Source organism: Lepisosteus platostomus, chromosome 14 (assembly GCF_059453375.1).
Source record: "Lepisosteus platostomus isolate fLepPlt1 chromosome 14, fLepPlt1.hap1, whole genome shotgun sequence".
NCBI lineage: Eukaryota > Metazoa > Chordata > Actinopteri > Semionotiformes > Lepisosteidae > Lepisosteus > Lepisosteus platostomus.
In genome coordinates, this window is record NC_142624.1 from 30,291,301 (window position 1) to 30,314,393 (window position 23,093).

At 37.0% G+C, this 23,093-nt stretch overlaps 3 protein-coding genes across 4 annotated transcripts; 1 reads left to right on the plus strand and 2 right to left on the minus strand.

Moving 5' to 3' along the window:
- The first annotated feature begins 1,125 nt into the window (after window positions 1-1,125).
- Window positions 1,126-4,879, plus strand: LOC148649199 (CD63 antigen-like). 2 transcript variants are annotated; one of them, XM_088606897.1, is made up of 8 exons: window positions 1,126-1,245; window positions 1,968-2,077; window positions 2,260-2,448; window positions 2,708-2,782; window positions 2,983-3,078; window positions 3,730-3,867; window positions 4,029-4,112; window positions 4,751-4,879. In XM_088606897.1, the coding sequence occupies exons 2-8, from the start codon at window positions 1,991-1,993 to the stop codon at window positions 4,814-4,816; spliced, it is 735 nt and encodes a 244-aa protein (XP_088463023.1). In that variant the 5' UTR covers window positions 1,126-1,245; window positions 1,968-1,990; the 3' UTR covers window positions 4,817-4,879. The 2 variants fall into 2 exon arrangements, with proteins under 2 accessions (XP_088463023.1, XP_088463024.1); XM_088606898.1 differs by lacking the exon at window positions 1,126-1,245 and having other exon boundaries at window positions 1,794-2,077.
- Window positions 4,880-6,614: 1,735 nt separating this feature from the next.
- ccdc14 (coiled-coil domain containing 14) lies at window positions 6,615-14,710 on the minus strand. Its single transcript, XM_088605575.1, has 14 exons — window positions 13,849-14,710; window positions 13,437-13,492; window positions 13,006-13,081; window positions 12,838-12,910; window positions 12,595-12,745; window positions 11,862-12,085; window positions 11,655-11,749; window positions 10,933-11,488; window positions 9,241-9,382; window positions 8,837-8,919; window positions 8,434-8,652; window positions 8,217-8,349; window positions 7,641-7,758; window positions 6,615-7,556 (listed from the first exon to the last, which is right to left on the minus strand). The coding sequence occupies exons 1-14, from the start codon at window positions 13,936-13,938 to the stop codon at window positions 6,816-6,818; spliced, it is 2,757 nt and encodes a 918-aa protein (XP_088461701.1). The 5' UTR covers window positions 13,939-14,710; the 3' UTR covers window positions 6,615-6,815.
- A 2,220-nt stretch (window positions 14,711-16,930) lies between these two features.
- On the minus strand, window positions 16,931-23,026 carry LOC148649201 (ropporin-1-like). Its single transcript, XM_088605576.1, has 6 exons — window positions 22,882-23,026; window positions 22,032-22,160; window positions 20,181-20,298; window positions 18,877-19,038; window positions 18,207-18,388; window positions 16,931-17,837 (listed from the first exon to the last, which is right to left on the minus strand). Exons 2-6 carry the CDS (start codon window positions 22,145-22,147, stop codon window positions 17,771-17,773), a joined length of 645 nt encoding a protein of 214 aa, XP_088461702.1. The 5' UTR covers window positions 22,148-22,160; window positions 22,882-23,026; the 3' UTR covers window positions 16,931-17,770.
- Between the last annotated feature and the right edge of the window lie 67 nt (window positions 23,027-23,093).

Here is a 23,093-nt window from a genome sequence, read left to right on the forward strand (position 1 = left end):
AGCATGCAGATAGAGGTGGTGCTCAGTGTTAATTTTGTTTCAACAAAAAACCAAATGAAAACATGAAAACACATCAGCAGCTTTTCAGCTTGATTATGTAGCACTACTGATAATTGTATCATATGTGCATACCATGTGTGCAAAACTTTTTTTTTCCAAATCACATTTTTTTTCTAACTTTAGACTTTATTATTATGCTGTCATCCTGCACTCTTCGACGCATAAATTGTACACTTGCATTAATGCTGCAAATCAGAGGTGCAAGAAAGCATCTTTCTGGAGTAAAGCCACAAATTAAGCTCACAATTCATCCACCTCTGGAGTGTAGCACACACTGCAGATGATGCATGGCAGCCATTGTACCAGTAGCCCCAGCAGATTAGGTGCAGCAGTGAGAAATATTTTTACCAGCAGAATTTAGGGATACTTTAGGGAGATCAAAGTGAGCAGGCCCTAAGAGGAACACAAGTAGGAAACCGGAGTAGGTACTGTACATCTACTCTTTCAAAAGTACCATGGAAGCTTTAAGTACTTTAAGGTAATTAGAATTACACTCCTACAGCAGTCACAATACCAGAGAATCCATTTAGACATTGATCCACAGGGAAGAGCGACACCTACTGGGCTACTAACACCTCCTTCAGCAGCAACCTGGATTTTCTTGGATGCCTCCCATCCTAATACTGACCAGGCCCAGCTCTGTGTGATTTGATGAGATCAGGCCATAAGATGGTACAATATGTGTAACAAATAATTAAACATATAAACTTAAAAGACTGATACTGCCATGTGCTTTTTAGGACCTTAAAAGCTGGACAGCTCCTTTATAAAGCAGGTTTATAAAGCAGATATGCTTATAACACATTTAATTTCTTCAGTGAAGTTCTATGATACCACCTAATATAACATGAATAGTAACAGTCCATCATTCCATAGTCCAATCTGGTTGCTTAAGTGCCATCAGGTGCTTGGAATGTGAACTATGTTGTTGAAACAATGTTTTTCACCCCCAAAATAGTTGAACTTTGAATCATTAAACAGATAAGAATGTTTTATGAATTGTTCTTTTTCCCCATTTGCTGTAGATAGAGTTAATTAGCCTTACATGACTGTTATTGTTAACCTCTAGGTCACACCTTCATTGAACTCCCCCCAGGGCCCATCATATCTAAATACCCTGAGTGATAACAAGTTGATTTCTTTACCACAGCTGCAACACCGTGTTCTGCACATTGTAGTTGCCAGGTATAGTTTTAGTACTTGCAAAAACGTTTACAAGCCATAGCGTTTCTTGACGAGGGTAAAAAACAAAGTAGTGATGACACATTTTACAGAACATAGTTTACGAATGTCGCATGTTATTTCTTGGTGCTAATTGTTCCATCTGAAATGTAATCCCTAGAAAAGTCAATTAATAAAACGGACGATGACAGAGAAACATCTTTAAAAATCGTCTTTTCAAATCTTATTTTTCCTGTACCTTGAATGAATCGTGTAAAGTTATAGACCGCGTTTATTTCCTAGTTAGGTAATACAATGTATAGTCTTTCAATGTATTAAAAAATAAAGAGAATCTCGGTTCTAAAGCATGGTCAATCATGGTAGTCAGTATAAGAGACTTAAAAAATAAATCGCGTGGACGCATGAAGATGTTGCTTTTGTATCACTTTTTGTCAAAAAGATTTGCAAACGGCTATTTTGCGCATTAAGATATTTGTTAAAGCCAAAAATACGAACTGGAAATCGCCTTTTGAAACAAGGCCAATTAAAGGAGATTCGTATGTGTTCAGAAAAAATACCAGAAAGTTATTCTTGAAACTATAAATGATTATATGTACTGTATATGCTTTGGCAGTTTCGCTTCAGTTATACTGTACCTGTATATAAAGTAGAAGATCAAATGGGCATGTATTGACCATATACGTAGAATTTTTTTCACAACATAAAATACTTCGTGTTCCCTTTAGGTTAGTTAGCCCCACTGCCCGTCATGTCCGGGATATGTGCAAAAATATATAGGATGTCCAAACTGAAGTGGATAAAAATGTCACTTCTCTTTCTAAACTTCTTTTTCTGGGTAAGTAACATAACATTTTCCAAAAGAAAAGTGTAATACCTTATGCAAAACATACCGTATATAAAATGTTTATCCCCGTTTTGACTAATTCATTTTTGTTTGAGGTAAATAAAGATGTCATTTATTTATAATCACAAATTGCATTGTTAAATTAAATGAACTGAACAATAATTTCCCTGTAGGTTGCAGGCCTTACCTTAATCTGTGCTGGTGCCTCAGTGGAGCTTAACCTCTATGATGTCTCTGTGGTGGTATCAGAAGTCACTTCTAGTGTTGCTGTTGTTCTTATTATCGTTGGGATAATCATTTTTGTTCTGTCCCTTATTGGCTGTGTTTCAGTAATCAGGGAGAACAGTAAATTGATTAAAGTGGTATGTATTTTTTTTTTACTATTATACATCTCTTTAACATACTTAATAGCTTCCTATTAGATATGTTTTTAGCAAGCTGTAATAAATGATAAATCTTGTTTATCTTTTCACATTAAGGGGAAGGTATAATATTTTCAAGGAAAAAACAGTTCCTTTGAACAGCTGGGAAACCAAATAAGTGCAACGTATTACACAGTATAGGGACAAACAGCGTTTTTTTGTTTTAGCAGTTGTAATTGTTATGTTCTTTATCTTACAGTTTTCCATTGTGTTGTTCATCATGTTTATTGTGGAAATAGGAGCTGGAGTGTCAGCGTATCTTTACAGGAAAGGAGTAGGTTGCCTTTTGTTCTTTCAAACCCACTCCCACAAAAAAGTGTTTTTTTTTCTAATTAATAAAGCTATAAAACAACTTGGGATGCTAATCTCAGAACTCTTCATAAATATAAGAAAAGTATTTCTCCATCAGTTAAACATGCCACATGGTTTAAAGTCATTACAAATTAAGCATTTTATTATAACTTTGTTCTGCAGATCCACAAAAGCATATTGGATTTGTACTTGAAGACTCTTCATAGTTACCCTACTGAACCTAATCTCAAGGTACCCGTGGATAGATTGCAGAAACAGGTGAGATTTTTCTGCAGTTTCGTGTATCCATCCATCTACAGTACAAGTAGTTTCTAAACAGTACAGGGTGACAGGGCAAGTCGGAACCTAATCTGGCAAGCAACAGGAAACCATGTTAGAGCATGCTTAGTCTACACACATACTGTAATAACCCAGGAACTGAACTCAGGGTACAGTATCCTGTAGATACGGTTTTTCAGAAATATTGAGTTTGACATTTTAAGATCTTACAATGTATTTTGTTTTTCTAGCCATTTTATATGCAATTATGAATACATTGACTGTGGGACATGCTGACATATTGGTTAGCGTTTAACTGAACTCTATGGTTAGTTGTGTACTGGGGTGCTGTCTGTGTGGAGTTTGCATGTTCCCCTGTGTTTGCATGGGTTTTCTCTGGGTGCTTTGGTATCCTCCCACCTCGCAAAGATATGCTGGTGGGTTGACTAGGTATGATAAAATTACGGGCTAACATGAGGACCTGTCTGGAATAGCTCTGCTTCACTGCTGGTTCCAGTACAGTTGGATAAAGGGTGTGGTGAAGAGAAATAACAAATGAAAATATTGAGTAAAAAATGGATATTTGGCGACTATGAAGCCTCAGTTCAGGAGTATAATTCATATATGTTTTGTTTCTTCCACTTCCCTCAGTTTCACTGCTGCGGTGCTGTGATATATTCGGACTGGTTCAACACCACCCTGAGAAATGCTGTCCCAGACAGCTGCTGTATGAAAGAGACACCACACTGTGGGACCTCCATCAACGAGACAACTAATATTTATACACAGGCAAGCCTTTCTGTATTTAAAATTTTCTTCCTTTTTAAAAATTGCTGTTAACCTCAGTTGTCTGCTCCTGTAAATCTACCGATTCTCTGCTCGTTTAGAAATGAGGGAAGTTCCCAACCCAGGAACCAATTGCCAGGTGTGGTGCTGTTTGTTGTTCACAGGGATGCATTGATAAGATTGGATCATGGATTCATGAGCACAGCATCCTTATTGGAGGGATAGGAGTTGGCTTTGGTGTTGCACAGGTAATGAACATCTAGAAATAGATTCCTGGCTGACTGAATTCAGATGGTGAAATATATAACACCTATTGTTCTATTAAGGTCTACAAGTAGTGCTGTTTTAAAATTGGAATTGCTTCACTCAAATACCTATATTGATCCATCCATCCATTTTCTAATGGCTTCATCCAATTCAGGGTCACAGGGGAGAGCCAGAGCATGCAATGGGCGTAAGACAGGCTACACCCTGGATGGGACGGCAGTCCATCATGGGGTAGACACGCACAGACTCACATCAGGACCAATTTGATGATTAACCTACTGTACCAGCATGTCTTTAGCCTATGGGAGGTAACTGGAGCATCCTGCAGAAAACCCATGCAAGCAAGGGGAGAACATACAGTACAAACTCCACGCAGATAGCACCCCATGGCTCCGCACTCTGAGGCGGCAATGCTAAATACTATGCCCAGTGCCTCCCCCTCAAATATTTATCTACCACTCAAATACACTATCAGTCTACATTGTTCAATCACATTTGATGTAGATAAAATATGATGATAAAATGTGCTCCTCACCTACATGAAAACTTGTCTTTTAAAATGTATTTTGTTCAGTGCTTTCAGTGTTGTAAAACATTTTTCCTTTCTTTTTTATTTTAGGTTGCCGGAGTAGTTTTTTGTTTCCTCTTGGTGAAACATCTTGAAGCAGAATATGAAGTAATGTAATTGTGGATGACCTGTGAGGTATTACAATAAAACTGAATGTTAACATTTCTTTCAAACCTAAAAGGTTAAATGTTTGACATTGTTCATTTTGAAACGCCTAGCAAAGAAATCCTAAAAATGAAATCCATGTGCCTGTCACTTGTAGTTCTTGGATGCATTTCAATTATTCTACATACGGTTACATTCCTGGTTTAGACTTGAATTAATATTAACATTGATAACCCTCATTCATGTAGGAGGATGAATAAAGCATTCTTATTTCAAGGCATACATTTGTGGCCAAAACGGGGAAAAAAGAAATCTGTGGAAGACATGACAGGTTGAGAAGATTTGCAGGAACACCCTGTTGTAATTTGTAGCATTTCTCGACTTCCTGTATACCCTAGACATTTCCCATATTTTTTAACAGTAGCATGCAATTTGGTTTATTTATACACTTCTCTAACACTTTTGTAAGTGTCTTTGGTTAAGGCCCTATTGAAGTTGAACAAGTACATTTTCACATCCAATGGACCAAATACCAGACATCTGGCAACTAGTAGTTCACACCAAATTTGGAAATGTGGAGTTTCAGAAAACAGCAGGAAAACAAAGCTACTGAATTCTTATGTCAGAATTCTTGAAACAGCCAGTGAATTGTTTTGACAAAGAACTGAACCTGGCCATATTCAGTAAAAAATAATAAAAAGGGCAAGCCAGACAAGACCTCTAGAAAAAAATCTGGTGATTTAATTTTGTTCTCAGTCCCACAGTCCTAGACATTTGATTTATCTTTCTAAGGGTTGTATATTAGAATTGTATTTCTTTAGAAACAGATCATAGTTATATTTTCTATAATGGATGCTGTACTGGACTATTTTTTTTCTGAATTTATAATGAAGATGAATCCCCTTACAAAAGTTGTAGGAAGAAGGTGAGAACATTTGCAAGTACTTAGAAATTCCATGGTGCACTTGGTAAAGCACACATCTGGATTAATACAAGTAGTGAAAGTGACAATGTTTAAGACAATTATGGACTTATGCTTTCTAAACAGCATGAAGATTAAGTTTTCAGATTCAGAGGCTGGAAAACACTTTTAATTGTAACCTCCCTTTTGAACCTACCATATGACAGATGATTTCTAAAATAAATGCAGTACTTCTGGATAACATGTTTGATAACCATGTTTGAAACATTTACATGAATGATAGGTGTCTGGTTAACAAAGCTTAAAGTATGCCCTGGCCTGTTGCTTTGCAAACTTGCCTTGTATTAAAGAAGGCATACAGACCAACCATGAAAAACTGAGGCTTGTATCCCAGCCATGTTTTTGGAACTTCACCTTAAAGCATGTTCTATTGTAATAGTAACAGCCCACTGCATATTTTATACAGCTTAATGTGCCTCTGGGTTATGGTTTTGTGATAAATGATCTGAAGAACATTTAAAGCATTAACTTTTATTTCTTGAAGTTAAACAAAAATGAGTTATGTCGCAAGAGAGTTGCAGTAACTCAGGAAAAAATGTTTCTCACTTAATTCCTTTTTTTAAGTGCTGAATTTTAAATGTCACTCTCTACCTTTTAACATTAAGAATAGGACTTCATTATCATTTGATTTTGCTTAATAAGGATTTCTGGCATACCTTGAAAGCTACAGAGTTCAGCACTGTACACTTTAAGTGTTCTTAATTAGTATTAAGTGAACTTCATTCACAGAGTTCCAGTTTGGCATTAGTTGTAATCTGACAATACTGGTGTCTGATTATTTCACCTGAAGCATCCCTTTCCAATTGAGATTACACAAGAAAAAAAATGTTAAAACAAGCTTTCCACTTTATTTTAAATATATTAAATATAAAATCATTTAAATTAATGATTAGAGGACATTGTTCGAATTTGCATCAACATCAAAAAAAGTCATGTCTCATTTTGTGGTTTTAAAAACAGCTTTTTTGTACACATCAGATTTACACAACTACAAATAAAGAAAATGATGGTGATACACTAGTAACAGTTTCATCTCTTCAGGTCAGACTGGATTGTTTTCTGTAGGCTAGCTATACTGGCATCAAGCGCAGCAAGTCCATTCCTGAACTCCTGTTCATCCCGGGTGTTGAATGTGGAAACTGAACTCATACTCCAGTCTGAAGCAACAGATCTAATGTCAAATGATGAAAATGTGGAATTAAAAGCTGACGATCTTCTATTAAATACCTGTCCTCTGTTTTCATCACATGGAACAAAGTGCTGGAAATGATTATTATTACCACCTGAAACAGTGTCTGTTCTACCCAAAGGTCTTAGTAATGCTCCATCAGTGTCACTTGAAGGAGTATTTGAAGATTTTCCTGGACTTTGTAGGGAATCTCCCCTATATGACAATGGACCTTTTGAGATGTGCAGTTTTTCAAAGGCACACTCTAGGTGTTTTGGCTTAACACATTGTACTATGTCATCACTAGGGTTTCTTTTAGAATCGTATGGTTTTTTGTTGCTGCTGCAGTGAGCAGAAGGCATCTTTGGTGCATCACTTGAGTACTGCTGCTTCCTTACGGTCTCCTTGAGCGGAATATATGTGGTCTTGTCCAGCTCTGCTTCCCTGTTTGAACCTAAACTAACACCATTCTCAGTTAAAGGAGTTGTCATACAAGCTTTCACCGGAGAAGAGTTTTCCTCTGGATTGCCAAAGCTGTCTCCAATCCTCCAAGTAGACAGTCCACCATTTTCTTTAGATTCACAAAAAGTAGGCATGCCTTCCTGAAGGAAACAATGTTGATTAGCTTCTAAAGTCTTAAGATACATGTTTATTGCGTTTGAGACAGAATCAGATGCAGAGCTTGCCTTTTGCTGATAATCATAACAATCTAAAAGAGTTTTAGTCAGATGTGTGCTGGTTTTAGGGACATTCTTTTCCAGATTAAGTTCCGATACAAGTCTGGCCATACGTCCTTGAAGACTTCTGTCAAAAGAAAACAACCATGAAACAGATAAGTGCAAATAAAAATAACTAAATGAAAAAAATTAAAGCCACACATTTACACAGCCCTTTTAAATAAACTGCAAATGTCATTAATTTGAACATAAAACTATTATGAATCTCATATTAGAAATCAAAATGAAATAATGCCACCTAGTGACCACATCAATGTCCTGCAAAAAGCAATAAATGTAAAATATCAAACCCGGAAAATTCAAAATGGCTTTGAAAATCACATTTGCAATACATACATGATTCATGCATCATGCAAATCTTTAGAACTCATCATTGCATAATTTATCACTCAGACTGCAAAAACCCACAATCTTCTAAAATTGGATGAAAGTACAAGACAAAAAATACAAATACAGAAAGTACACACCATAAATCAGACTCTTTCAGAGCGTGCAATATCTTTACCATGCTAAAACTGCTCTCACCTGGTTAGTTCACGCAGTCTGCTGATTTCTGCATCTCGCTGCTGAAGACTTACAGCCAAGACATGGTTTTCCTTCTCTGATGCCTCTAGCTTAAATTGAAAACTCTTCATCTGTGACAAGGCTTCATCTACATCTGAAGAAAAAAAACAGTGCCTGTTTTAACAGCTTTAGCAAAAAAAGACCAAAAGAAATAACACGTACTGTAAACGCAAATTACCCATTTTAACTCTGGCTGTGTCCACCTCACATGTTTGCCTCCTTTGTTGTAATTCTTTATCTTTATCCTCGATGGTCTTCAGTAGTAGGCTTTTTTCCTGACGCTGGTCTTCAATTATTTGTACGAGTTCTTCATTTCTTTTCTGTAGTGCTTCAAAACCCTTCTGGGACTCCTGTAGTTTGCTCTGTAGTGCCATATTCATAGACTGCAGAGAGATTACTGCATAGACCAGAAAAGAGAAACCTTGTTAGGTCACCACATCGAAGGAGGAATTCTTCCTTTGGAAAAGATGGACACCTTGATGGGATTAGCATTAAAAATCTAAAGCACCCTGAATATTGTTTTTTTGCAGTGTTAAATCCTATCAGATGGACATTTCGAGATTCAGAAAATTCAGACATACTCTCAAAATTGCAGTCGGAAGATCTTGATTCCTTTTCTGCTCTTTCACGCTCCTTCAGCTGTTGATTCACTATTCTCAGGCGCCTACAAGACGTGGAAAAACTGCATTAGTCTGTGCATCCCTCTGCTGCTTCAAAATGCTCTTCCTGTAACAGTGTTAACATTTAATTTGCATAAGCAAAACTGTACTTGTAGAAAAGATGTGCTACTTTAGTAAATTGTGTAAAAACAATCAAATTCAGATACTGGTACGTGGTTAGTAACATTACTCATTTTTTTATAATTGCCTTTTACAGTTTAAGAAAAGATCATGCATAGCATGGAAGCATTAGTTTCCATGTTGCAACTCTGACTCAAATAAATGCTAGAACTACAAAGATCTGTTTGAATATCTCTTCTTCTGACCTCCGCAGCTGTGCATTCTCACTTCTCAGGGGCTGCAGAGTCAGAGCGATTTCAGCCTGGATGTTTGTACTTCCAACCATGACAGGAAGCAAGGAGATGCTCTCTTCAACTTCACTTATTAGCCGAAGAACCTCCGAGTCATCTGGTAAAAAGGAACAGTAAAATGCCTAAGACACAAATTAGGTTTTGTGTTTTTAATCAATCTTCAACATTGTAAAACACAAAAGGAAAAAGATTCAGGTAGTAATGTTGTTCTTAAAGACTAAGGTGTTCATTATCACCACAAAGATGGAAGATGCAGGAACAGTGGGAACGGTTAGAGAATAGGCCCAGACCAAAATTACAATAATGATATTCTGCTTTAATGTATTCACTACACCAGTTGTATTCTTGTATGGATGCAGTATCTAATGTGTTTAATAATGTTTCTTTATTAGCCCTATACAATTTCTTGCATTAGGAATTCGTCTTTTCGCATACCCCAGCTTTTCTCCATGGAGACACAGACAGGGAGAGAAGCTTGGGGTCAGAGCGCAGGGTCTGCCATTGTACGGCGCCCCTGGAGCAGTTAGGGTTAAGGGCCTTGCTCAGGGGCCCAATGGAGCAGGATTCCTCTGCTGGCCGCGGGATTTGAACCGGCAACCTTCCAGTCACAGGCGCAGATCCTTAGCCACAGAGCCACCGCTCCGCCCTGATCTGCATGTTTTGGTTTAATCTATAGTCATTAGCTTAACTGCACCTATTTACACTTTTGCAAAGATTCTCAGGTCCTGCTAATTTAAAGAACTTGGTGGAATCTGATCCCCCGGGAGTGAAGATGTGCACCTGCGCATGACATTCCTGGAGTACTCAAATCCAGTTACTCTTGAAGGTTACATATTTCTATGTTACACAGCTAAGCAGGTGATCTATTCAATGACAAGAGGACTGAAGGGTACTATGAATTTACTCCTGAATGATCTGTAAATTGCTTTGCAAACCCATTAATTGATCATTAAATTGTTATATGTCTTTTACAAATTGGTAACTGAATGCTAATCTATAAAAACTGTAACAGTTGGAAACTGATGTAAAATTAAAGGATGGTTGTATGATTAGAAATAATTTTAAGTTTTATACGCAGGACCCATTCAAAAGGAACCATACAGTATGAAGTAGTAGTTTAACCACTGTTTAACCATATAGTAGTAATTTAGCACAAGGGTTCCCAATTCTGTGCCTTGAGGTCCAGAATTTATCAGGCTTTGTAGATCAGTCCTCGTCAGGGAGGCCCACATATCTGCTGGATTTTGTTCAGAATTCATAGGGACATAACTGAACCTTTAATTGGTTTCAGAATAGGATTAGTTTGAACGATCAAAGAGATGCAAAAAGGGAAACGTTGATGATTTCTATACTTATTTTTCATATGCAAAATAACAATCCCAAACAATAGGAAAGGTAATAGAAAAAAAAAACTTTTCTAATTAAACAGCTTGTCAGATTAATTAAGGCTTTGGAGAAGGCATAAATTGGTGCAGTTAAATCTTGACAGTTCAATCAGGGAAAGGATACAGACAACTTGATGTATTTCTAAGAGAACCACAGCTGGAAGCCCAAATTTAAAAAACAGAATTTTAGAGAGTAATCACTTAAATTACAATTTTAAAAGGTACTTCTGAAGGAACAATCACCGATTTACTTTTCTTTTACCTTGATCGGCAACAAGGGCCTTTAGTTCTCCTAGAAGATACTTCACAGTCTTCACTTTTTTGGCTGTCTGTTCTGGACTCATCTTTTTTGTTCGACTTGACAGCTTCGGCTTCTCAAAGCTAGTCTGACAGCTGGTGTCCTTCACTGGAGTAATGTCTACACAGTCTAGTCCGTCTTCATCACTTGTGGTTCCTTCGCTGTCTTCTGATGTTTCACTGGACAGAAGATTCTGCCCTTGATGTGGGGCTTGCGATGCTACATGTTGAGTAGTGGGTTCTTGCTGCCGGTGCTCAAGGTGCATGTGGATCTGCCTCAGCAAGGCCTGATCCTTTAGTGACTCGTGTGGTGACCGCCCCACACCAGCTGTTTCACTGTTGCACGGAGGCTGGGGTATACTCTGTGCTACAGTCTCAGCGGGTGCAGTTAATGGCTGCACTAATAGAGGTAGACTGACAGGCTGCACTGTGGAAACTGCAGTGACAGGCCTCATTGGTTGGAGAAAGTGAGCGACCCCTCCTTGTGAAGTTACTTGACAATTCATATCATTGGACAGGTTCTACAAATCAAAAACAAACATTTATCAAGTTACGACTAAATCTTGGAAAGCTGCGAGACAGGGTACTCAGAAAGTTAGATTCCCTCTCTTTATCTGTTAAAACATTAAGAAAGGTTATTGAGTACAGAATAAGCGAGTAAAGTATAACATTTCTTGGAATACTTACAGTTTGAATGTAAAACGGATTACCAGAATGAGGAGGGGACAAAGTAGGAGTGGAGGTAGTCAAGCGACTGTTAAATACTGTTGCAGTCTGTGGTCCTAGAAAACAAAAAAGAGTAGAAAACAATTACACCTTTTAAAACTGCTCAAATGTGGGAAACAGGACAACAGAATAGGAAATAAATCTGGTCAGCTGTGTCTGACTCCACACCTTTGTGCGCCGGTTGAGTGGGGATTGGGTTTCCTGGCACGGGGCAGCTGAGCAGAGACATTTGTGTTTGGACGTCTTCGGACAGACCTAGCTGAGCCTCGAGTGAACCCTGGGCAATTGGGACCAGCACAGGCTGAGCAACAGGTGCTTGCACTGCATTATTACAGATGCTTAGACATCTGTTATCTTCTAATCCGGGGTATAAAGAGGACTTCACCACAGTAGCTGTGGAAAAAGAAAATGTCCAGGTGAGGAATTCTAAAATGAACGCTGTCATGCAACACAATAATGCAAGACAAAAAGGCAAAGAAAAGGCTGCTGCAATAATTCGTAAAACACCTAAATAAAATGACAGGGACACTATACTGTAAAAAGGCACCATGCTTCGGATACGACATACTGTAAAACTGTACTGTAAAAATTCCAGGGTGTTTCTTGAAAAGAGTAGTAATCCATTCTGTTACCCTGGCATTCCCGGTCAAATCTCCCATTGTCCTTTACCAATCATGGCCTCCTAATAATCCCCATTCATGAACTGGCTTCATCACTCTGTTCGCCTCCCCACTGATAGCTGATGTGTGATGAGCATTCTGGCACACTATGGCTGCCATCACATCATCCAGGTGGATGTTGCATACTGGTGGTGGTGGAGAGGAGTCCCCATTACCTGTAAAGTGCTTGGAGTGGAAGTGTAAGCAATTATTATTATTATTTTCATTATCTACCTGCTGCTGCTGCTGCTGCTGCTGCTTTCTGGACTTGAGGGATTGGCACAGTCTTTCTCTGCTGCTTTCTTTTCCCATTCACTCCCTTCCCAAACGTTACTTTTGACTGGGGTTTTGAAGCAGCTGCTTTTCCTGGCTTTGAGTTTGCAGGCTTAACATCTGGAATTTATACAAAAGTATGGGATTACCAAAGCTATATTGAAAAAAATAATAATTACAAAAAAACTTAAAAACCATGAAGACACTCCTACCTGCTTTTTCCTTTTGAAGAATACCTTGTAATAATGCAGCACACCGGTCTAAGCCCTTATGTATGGTCGTAACCTTGAATGGGAGATATTTTAAGATTTTATTTTGCACAAAATTGACACCGTCTTCTCAGATGAAATGGACGCCTGCACTGTTAGAATAAGTATTACCTGATCTTCAGAGTCTGTGGAATAAAGTGAATAACCAGAATCGACAGAAGCTTCTGATTCACGTCTTCCAGGCACTCTGAAAAGCACCACACATGGACATGTATTTAATATTGGCTCTGGGCAGAAGATTTGATGGCCAGTGGCTTTAGGCATTATTTTTGTTGTCGACTATATAAAATTGGTACAGAATACAAAATGTTCTTGAGAGTAAATGTGCATGCATTCTATGGACTATTGCTACTATCTACTTTAAATATATGAACATAAGAATAATCAAGACTGATCAATTATAATGATCTCAGTCCTCTTTTAAGTCAGTGGGAAGCAGAAAGAGTTCCTCTTCAGTCAAAATATTATCAACTTTAAATACTGTTTTCACAGTTTACAATTAACAGTGCGGTTAAAACACCAGTCAAAAAAGATCTGCTTACCTCCTTTTCCCCACTGGCCCCTTCACAGAGCCAGCCAGCCTCCCTGAAGAGATTACCTGGCAGTAAAACAGCAGCAGCCATGAGAGCAAGCTTTTCCCGTTTTAGTGATCAGCCCACCATTTACTAGGTAATACAAAACAACCTTTTCTGTGAGATTTTGCAGAACAAAATCCTTGTTACGGATACGAGTAAACCAAACACGAGAAGGCGCTCATTTACAAACATCGTAAGAATTAACGAACTGGGGCGTCTCTCTAAATTAAAGTTAGAACCGAGATTTACGTATTTCATTTAGGGAAAAGCAATTTTGTACAAGAGCACTTAAAACGTATTTACGGTCAGATAATAGCTTAACGAAGTCAAATTTCACACCTAGGTGAGAAAGGTTTAACGTCACAGGACTGACCCTTACCTTGTGAGGTTTATTAAGCCCTTGTCTTGCCATTTCAGGACACCAGCATCCTCGCCTTAATCGTAATTGAAGACTTCTTCTTGTTCTCATTAAGTGTAAAACTATACGTTAATTATCACTGGAGTTGACTCGACTATTTCTTAATCTTCGTATGTCAAACAATAGAAATTCAAACATCGCCACCACAACACATTAAAAACACCCTTTAGCTTCGCATTTCTGTAACTTGTTGAACCATAGTTCCACATGTAGTAGACTTAACCAGAGACACAGCTTTACACTGAACTATATGTAAAAAACGGGGGCATGGAACCTAAAGTCTTAAGTTAATTGTAGTTCTTTACCCGTAACGTTTTCAAAACGGAAGCGCTGGTGAGTCTTCTAAACCAATTAAAACTAAGCAGTGTCACTCAGTGTCTCACGTCATTGGTTAAAAATACAGAGGCCTGCCTACACTCTCAAGGCCACACTAGCTGTGGGATTGAAGAAACTCTGTATCCGTCAAGACACCATGCCCGCCTCTTTCAACGGATTGGCGCTGGAAGACCGAGTTTTTATGTTTGATTGGTTAGATGATCTCCAGAGGTTATGGCTCTCTGGAAGTAACGTAAGTAAATGGCTGTTATGGTGCCGTGGGTTGTGGCTTGGTGGGGCGTAGCGTGAAGTTTGGGGTGGTTGTGACCCTACTCTAACCCGCAGAATAGGAGGTAACCATGGAGACTGATTGTCGTTACGCTTGTATCTGAAGAGGGTCCCGCTGTTTTGTTTAGAATACCCGCGATTAAAAAGACTGATTTGATTTATTAGGAATACGTATAGAAAATAATGTTTATTTTTAATCTCTAAAATAAAATACACCATAACGTCCATAACGTGAACGACATTCAATTCACAGGATAAATGTGGTGGTGCTGTTTCTTTTGTTGCTGTATAATCACACGTTACTTGTGGCCATTTTACAATAGATTTACTGTATAACATTTACAGATTTTATTTTTTTTTACAAATAAATGTATTACAGGCATGGTGACATGTATGAGTTAGAGGTTTACTTTTTTGAAGAAAAAAATGTATATCGGGAAATAATGTAATGAATACATCGCAGTTTATTAATTAAAAACTGAGTATATTGAATTCGGTTTTAACTCCTGTCGAGAAGGTGACAGGGACCACTCCCTTGTGCTTCTGTGTCATGATTTTGTTTTCTCGTTCCATTAGGTTATTCGTTGTTCAGTCTGTGTCTGCCATTAAACAGGTACAGTTAGTACAGGTATCCTGGCGCTTTCCTGGAAGAGCAGTACACTGTGATTGCATACCATATTATACAGTCCTTAATGCATAATCCCCCCACCCTAAACTCGAACCACAGAGTCAGTATCACGTTACCTTTACCGATGTACTGCTGTCAATGGCTGCTGACAAAACGGCAGTGAAACACGGATGAAAATGTTTCTGTACGAAAGATTTCAATGTAAAACCATGTTTCGAGTGTCTCTGAGCACTGCGACGCCGTCATTAACTAATAATTAAAAACTGGAACTGAATGCTAACCTCCTAATTTGTGCGGCCATTTAATTTCAATGTACTGTGTTCATAATGTAATTAAATGATCTCAAACATGTGATTTGGATTCTTACCACAAATCAAAGTTTTATTTTTCAGGACTTTATATTATTTTAGCTTTAAAACAGCAATAATGGATTTTAATCAATATTTGTATTAATTCAGGTGGGTAGCTGCGTCAGCATGCGTAGGTTGCAAAGGAACAAGTAATAGGTTTAGTCCATGCTGAAAAAAAGAAGAAAGAGAACACAACGTTTCGGCGTGGACCTGAAAAAGGCTCCACGCCGAAACGTTGTGTTCTGTTTCTTCTTTTTTTTCAGCATGGACTTAACCTATTACTTGTTCCAAAATTTGACAATGATAGGAATTAAATTAACCTTGAGAACAATATGAAGGACTACGCAATAAACGTTATGACTAAGGACTATGAAAGCCTTAATACATTGAAATAATATAATCTTACTTAAATTAAGAATTTGTATTTTCATGGCAAGTAAGAAACGAGAGTTTTAGAATGTAATCGCTTTTTATCTTGGATCACAGCCATCAGAATGTTGTACTGTGATGGGTTTTACAGTAGCTCTCTCTGGTGGTCAGACGTCTTACAACACTTAAAAATTAAAGGCTGGACAGAGCAACTTGTATAGGCTAATTTACAATTTTACTAGCAACTGTTTTTACATTTTATTTTATTCAGATATTCTTTTTCCTTTAAGCATTTGATTGATAGATTTAGAGAAGAGCTGCCAGATACATCTGTGGGCATAAAGGGAATGTCCTGCACTGACACTAGAGAAGATTATGTGGGTATCAGATTCAAGCATCGTAGAAGGCATGGACAAAGTAAATCTTATGTATTTGAAATATTTTTTATGTTCTTTACCCTTAGTTTAGCTGACTAATGCATCTCCCAGTTGTTTGCATTTTTATGCATTTAAAGGTATAATTTGATTAAAGAAGATAAAGAAACTTGCAAGGATTTGAACCCACAACTTTTCAATTATGAGTCTAGATATCTCATTACTCCACACTGCTGTCTCAAAACAGTGTTCTAGAATGTATTAAATGGTAAGTGGTGGTCCAACCATTTGTGCAATGTGTTACTACTAACATAAAGATAATAAAATGGTAACAATCCTACAAAAAAGAAACTTTAGTTATGTGATACCGTAGTTTTGATTTATGGACCATAAAGACATCTTCAATTAAATACAATATAAAAAAATTCAGTCTCTGGATTTCAGCTTTCATTTTTATACAACTTTGGACCAGAAAGCATGTTTTGGTTGGTTCTTTGTCTGCCATATTAATCTCCTATAAATTACCACAAATGTCCCATTTTTCAATTTAAAGTACAGTTGGGTCCATTTGTTTTTTTATACAATCATTGAGATTAATGTCCTTAAGAACATAGGATTAAAAGATGAATTAAGTGAACTGACAGTGGAACTTCATAAGTTCTGTATATTGGGTGTGGCACACCTGGGGACAGATATCTTTTATAGATGGTAAACAGACACACAACAACATTGTTTATTTTTACAATGCAAGGAATCAAAATCCTAGCTCTTGTGTGAGATCTAACTTCTTCAATGCCCCTTTGTATAAATTACAGTTGGATAACTAAGTATTTTTTTCAAAATTCTTCTCCAAAACGTAGCAATTCTCCACAGGCCAGCCCACCAGACTGTAGAATGGTGGCTGCTCTGTACCTGTCACCCTCTGCACAGTGCATCTTGGAGGGTGTGCTCTCCTCCTGGACAGGAGAGATGGATGGACAACACCAAACCTCTATTTCTTGGTTTTTAAATGTTATCTGACCAATTGCCTTCCATTAGTTTATTAGGTGACAAAGGACTTTAGGTCATTCCCCATTGCCTTCTAGGGATTAATCTGTTATAGTTCAAAACTAAATACGTATTCACACAGTGTTAGTACTGTGTAATACTAGGTATAGTTTGACAGACATAAACTGTCAGCATATAAAGAATTAACAGTTTAGCAATACTGTAACAGTTTCAATACGGAAAACAAAGCAAAGGTAGATTAATCTTATTTACCAATAAGCACATTACTGTCAAGCATAGCCTTAAAGTGCTGGCATTTTAAGAAATCTTCATTGGTAGACAAGAAGCAACCCAAGTGCTATCAAATAAAAAAAAAACGAGAAATACACTTTCCACATAAAGAACTCCCAGTAGTCTCCCATGCTGATACATTTCTTTTGTACACATTCCTTTTTTTGATGCATTTATTGGAATACAGAGAGCCTGCCTGTGTTTATCAATGCAGTATGGCACGAGACAGAACAGCATCTCCTTTGGATTCATGGAGCTTCCACAGGAGAACAGCAGGGAAGTTATCCTAGACGGAGTTTCCGATTGTTCATGAAATCAGACACTTTGACCACTCCCTCTGAGGACACACTGTGTGAAGCAGAAAACTGATTTGGAGAATATGCTAATACAGTAGAACTAGCACCATAATACAACACACGTTAAAGCATTAAAACATAAACAGAAAAAATATAAAAAACATTGTCTTGTTATCTTTTAAATTGTTTTACAAAAAATAATTGTAACAATTAACAATTGTTAAACAATACCAATTCATTTTAATATATACATATCTAGACATAATATTTTTGTAGTGTTAACCTAGTAACATGTTCTAAAATGCTTTAACATGAACACTTTTCTTCCAAAACTGTAAGGAGGCTGCAGGATGTAACTCTGAGATGTTTAGCTCAATAAAAGATTAGATGTGTGTTTTAATTACAGAATGTGTTTACTTACACTTGAGTCTCCAGATGTTTTAACACTTGATTAACCTGGTCTTGAGAAACCTCTCTATCAACATCTGCTAAGTAGGTATAAAGAAACTTGAACATGTCATAGGGAACACAGGCGTCTGGGGGAGTAGAGTTAGGGTCTGAGTTCAATATGTAACAGGCGTGAATCATTGCATTTTTTATAGTCTGTTGAGAAAGCAAAAAGATAGTTGTCACTAAATGAAGTAATTTTTTTTTCCTAATGGTTTTGTTATAAAACATTGAGAAACAGCTCATTTATATAAAATCTGAGATATTTTAGAGCACTCTATAGAGTAGTTTTTTTCTGCTTATATTCTTGTAGCTGGATTAAGTATACATTTTTTATCAGTGTACATGTATTTCCCATAGAACAATGAAGGCAGGGCACTACATTAGTATTTCATCTAAAATACTGTGCAGCCTGTGACCATACATACTGTAATGGGTACAGGTAAAGGCGGGAACTGAAAGGGGGTCAGAACACGGAGCAGGAACGGGCGATGTGTGGAAAACAAGGAAGGGCTGGAGCATCCTTAAGAGGAGGGGTCTACGAACGTGACAGAAATAGGTTTTCTTTTTAGGTTTTCTATTGGTAGTTTTTGTCAGAGGTTAAATCAATGTCTATTTATTTTTCTTGACAAAACTTTACTTACCCCTCCAAGATAACTGCACCCGAGAGCTAAAAATTTCATCCACTCAAGTTCCTCATCAAAGTGCCCCACGACAATAATATGTTTTAAAAGGTCAACCGGAAGACCAAATTCATTCCATTTGAGCTTGACTTCTTCTTGGTGCACTGTCTCTCTCTCTCCAAACTTCAAAGGTATGGAAAGGGGGAAAAAAACATAATAAAACCATTAATTTTAAAACATATTCTTGTTTATTTCCTATGATAATTTGAAATACAGTATTTATATTGTTAACATAACTGGATATTATTATCTGATATACTGTATAGACATTTTGATCATTTGAGTCCAGTCAGTTATGCTAAAAGTTTCACAGCACGAACTGGAATTGCAATTTCAGTAAAAGTTTTCATTTTGAAATGTAAACTAATTAAACTTAATTTTCCCAGTTATGCAGGGTTTTATTTTAAGTATGGGGATGCACCCAACATACATATTGGTGACATTTGACACCAAACTAGTTTCCTGAACATTATGAAGTGGATGTTTTATACTATATACAGCATGGTGACAAAGTGAAATTAACAAGAAAAGGCTAAGCTACTCAATTAAGGGATATTAATCAGATTGTCAAGGAGAAGTGTTATTTACAGTTATATTGCCATCGTTTATTGAGATAATTATGAAATTTGACAATTTGTTTCAGAGGTGCTGATTTTTATGACGATACAATACTCTTTTTATTCCCCCAGATGAGATTAGTTATTTATGATGCTGGCACTGATAATGGGGTACCCCCTGTACAGCAATACACTCTCATTATGATTGTCCCACTGAGAAAGTTCTGATTAAGGCAGATATTGTAACCAAAGAGGAAAAAACAATGGTATCAATTATTTTAACATTCTAAGTATTGATTAATTATTGCTGGCATGAAGCAAATAAAGGATCTTTTTTATTTCAATTTCATACAGTATTTTAATTTTAATGTATTGCATTGTGAATGTCCATGGAATAATAATAAATGTGTACAATGAAAAATCTGGTGTTGTTTACATCAGCTGTTGTGGGTGTCTGAAACAAGATGGTTCCCTGGGCACTTTCAGCAAAACACTAGATAAAATCTTCAGATTAATAAACTACTAGTAATCAGAACTGAGCAAGCATGGATGCCTCCTTTTCATTGTATCCTTTCTGATATTATCTTCTAATTTATTTGGTATTTATTAATTCAGAAACACCAGCTGGATAATTATAAGGAGCAGTGTGTAGTAGTGGGTCTGTTAGGTAAATCCATTAAACCGAAAACCCCACCCCATCCCCACCACCTCTGTGTGTAGGGCCTTCAGAAGCTCTGGTGTGAGATCCATTTGACTTGCTGCAGCATTCTGATCAGATCTTGCTCTCACAGGAAGGGGCTGACCATTAGCTAAAGCAGTGAAATATCTGCACAGTTAGAAAATAGATGATAAATAAAACAGGACTGGAAAAACAGTTTGATTACAATTGCAGAAAGTGACACAACCACTGTTTTTTAACAGACTAAAACAGATCAATACAACATCAATCAGATCAGGTAAACCTTTTTTAGTCTTGAACAGATTAGGGGGAGACCTCATACAAGTGTTAAAAATCCTCAAGGCCATAGATAAAGTCAATCCACCTGTCATCCTCAGAATTAACATTTAAACATGACCCAGAGGACACATGTAGAAACTACACTGCAACATATTTAAAACTGAGAACAGTAGACACTTATATACGCATTTTGTGGGAGTGTGGAACAAGCTACTCAGCCATGTTGTTGAAGGCCAAACCCTTGGCTTCGTTCATGAAATGGCTGGGTCATTGGATCAATTAGCTACTAACCACCAAACAGGCTAGATAGGCTTAATGGCCAGCTCTAGTTTGTACCTTTTATTATATCCAATAAGGATTTGTTTTAGTACAATTAAAGGATCAACTGTGTTGTACTGTATGTATATAATTTGCTAATAATGATGGATCCACTGCAAGGCTGTTCTTCCATTGAACACATTTTGCACATTTATCTTTTTAACATAAATTTGTTTAAGTGGAACAACTATTTTCAGCCTCCTCTAAGACTTCTCTAAGGGAGGATGTCTATTTTCAGTAATGTGATACTTGCCATAAAGTGGAGCAATTCTGGCAGGAGAAATTCTGGCATACTTGCATGTAGCCTGATAGAAACTAGCCCTAACACTACTACAGTCATGTAGTTATAAGGGGAAGTCAAAATGAACATACTGTATGCTTATAATGTCTGTTAAAAGACATACTGTAAAATCTTTATTTCACTTTTTTGTGGAAATAATATACTGTACAGCTTATGGAAAGTACTAATTTCAGTTCAGCATTTGCCTAAAGCGTAGTACATGGCCTTCAAAATATAAATATTATGTCCTGAGCATGAACCAAATACTGTAATTCCACTACTGAAATTAGAAAATTAACTTTGAAGGAACCACGACTATTTGCTGGGCCAAATCTCAGCACTGCTGCTACCAGGTTTTCTGTTATTAATGTTGCATCTTCTGTCAACTAATCAGTAGTGTCAGTTCCTCTCTTTGTTTTCCTTTTCATTTGATTAAATATCCCCTACATAAAGCAGCACCTGTGTAAATATCATTTTCCTTCTCACACAGCTATTTGATAAACTGATCATAAGAGCACATTCACTGTGCCATTAATAAAATCAGGTTTATCCCAGAAGAGGAGATTTCAGAAACACATAAACATCATTAGTGAAAAATTCTTCTAACAACTATTTAATCTGCCATTTTTAAGATAAGACTGGGTATAATCTCACACAACAGTTAATAAAAGTTATATATTCTTGGTTCCTAAATACTGTGTTTACAATAATAGAATTTAAATGTAAAAGTCTAATAAGCATACTACAAAGGAAAAACACCTCTCTATAAAGCAGATATGCTCCTCTTGGAGTAAGTTAATAAAACCTAATGCTTGTACAGCTATGGAGTATTTTTTGAGAGAAAAATATTGAAGAAACACTTAAGCTATCACTGCTACCTACTGTAAGTTGCAGGCTTTTCATTAGACCTATGAGATCCCCACTTCACAAGAGGAGAATCTATACTGCAATATTTGATTCCAAGCTGTTTTGAGTGCAGTATTTCAATAATGGAAGAACTTACATAGAAGACCACTCTAGCAAATCGTCTGGCTGTGTTCTGATAGCAGCTTTAGTAAACTGCTTCAGAATGTCTGGTAGCTCTGGTGGGATGATGACTTGCTTTCCAGACAGAGGCATTTCAGTGCCCAATCTTAAAAGATCAAGATGCAATGCATATTCATCAGAAGAAAAATAACGTAACAAAAACAGATGCCAAGAGTCTACAATTGCTACAAACAGTGGAAGATGTCAGACCAGCCTTTTCAAGGCAATACAAAGTAGATAATCGCGAAATCAAAACTATCAATCTTTCACCAAGAAACATTTTTTTAAATTAATGAATTGCCATGCATTTTAGAACAAACCAGAAATAGTCAAATTAATATACATGTTCCAATATCTCTTTCTGCATCTCGTTCCTTTCCACTTAATATATAGAAAATGCGCCAATACAAATAATAATGTACTTTATACAGACTACACTGTACATAAAACTATCACAGCGCGATTTCTTAATCAGGTCTATAGACATCTCATCAAGAGTTAAATGAACTGCGTGTCTTGTTCTTTTCAAACCTGTTTTTCTGTCCGTTTTCTAAACAGTAAGTGCAGCACGGACTGGGCTACATTTTCATCATTCCGATTACAGTGTGTTTAGTGCTCTAAAGACATTTTTCAGTTTAAAAAATCAAAACATCGCCTGTTATCGTGAATCCGCACAAGTTTACCGGTATGTACAGGCGACAGAGTCTATCATATGAATAAGTCCTTAAATCGATGTAGACCACCTTCACCATAAAAAAAGTACTTAAATAATGCATTTACAGTATATCAGTCTGTAAAAGTTAAAATAAATACAATCGTCTCCAGACCTCTAGACCTTGACTTTTCTGAACAATGCCCAGTCGCTCTAGTTGATAATTGGTGTCGTCAAAAATTAGAAACTTGAGAAGCAGGCTATCGCCTTGAGTGTTCAGGTGTGCAGCTGTCAGATGATTTGACCTGATGTTTAACAAGGAGATTTTATTCGGTACTGTGTGTATTATGATGTAGCTGTGACGAGATGGGAGATAGGATTTCTTAA

Excerpts from the sequence above, each read along its gene's own strand:
- LOC148649201 (XM_088605576.1), bottom strand. The coding sequence starts at position 22,147 with ATGCCTCTGTCTGGAAAGCAAGTCATCATCCCACCAGAGCTACCAGAC. Across the intron at positions 19,039-20,180 it reads TGAAGGCCCTACACACAGAG|TTTGGAGAGAGAGAGACAGT; the intron begins GTGGTGGGGATG and ends ATACCTTTGAAG. Across the intron at positions 17,838-18,206 it reads AAACATCTGGAGACTCAAGT|TGTGTCCTCAGAGGGAGTGG; the intron begins GTAAGTAAACAC and ends TGCTTCACACAG.
- LOC148649199 (XM_088606897.1), top strand. The coding sequence starts at position 1,991 with ATGTCCGGGATATGTGCAAAAATATATAGGATGTCCAAACTGAAGTGG. Across the intron at positions 2,783-2,982 it reads CGTATCTTTACAGGAAAGGA|ATCCACAAAAGCATATTGGA; the intron begins GTAGGTTGCCTT and ends TTTGTTCTGCAG. Across the intron at positions 3,079-3,729 it reads TGGATAGATTGCAGAAACAG|TTTCACTGCTGCGGTGCTGT; the intron begins GTGAGATTTTTC and ends CACTTCCCTCAG.
- ccdc14 (XM_088605575.1), bottom strand. The coding sequence starts at position 13,938 with ATGAGAACAAGAAGAAGTCTTCAATTACGATTAAGGCGAGGATGCTGG. Across the intron at positions 13,493-13,848 it reads GGCTTAATAAACCTCACAAG|GTAATCTCTTCAGGGAGGCT; the intron begins GTAAGGGTCAGT and ends TTTTACTGCCAG. Across the intron at positions 12,746-12,837 it reads TCTTCAAAAGGAAAAAGCAG|ATGTTAAGCCTGCAAACTCA; the intron begins GTAGGAGTGTCT and ends TATAAATTCCAG.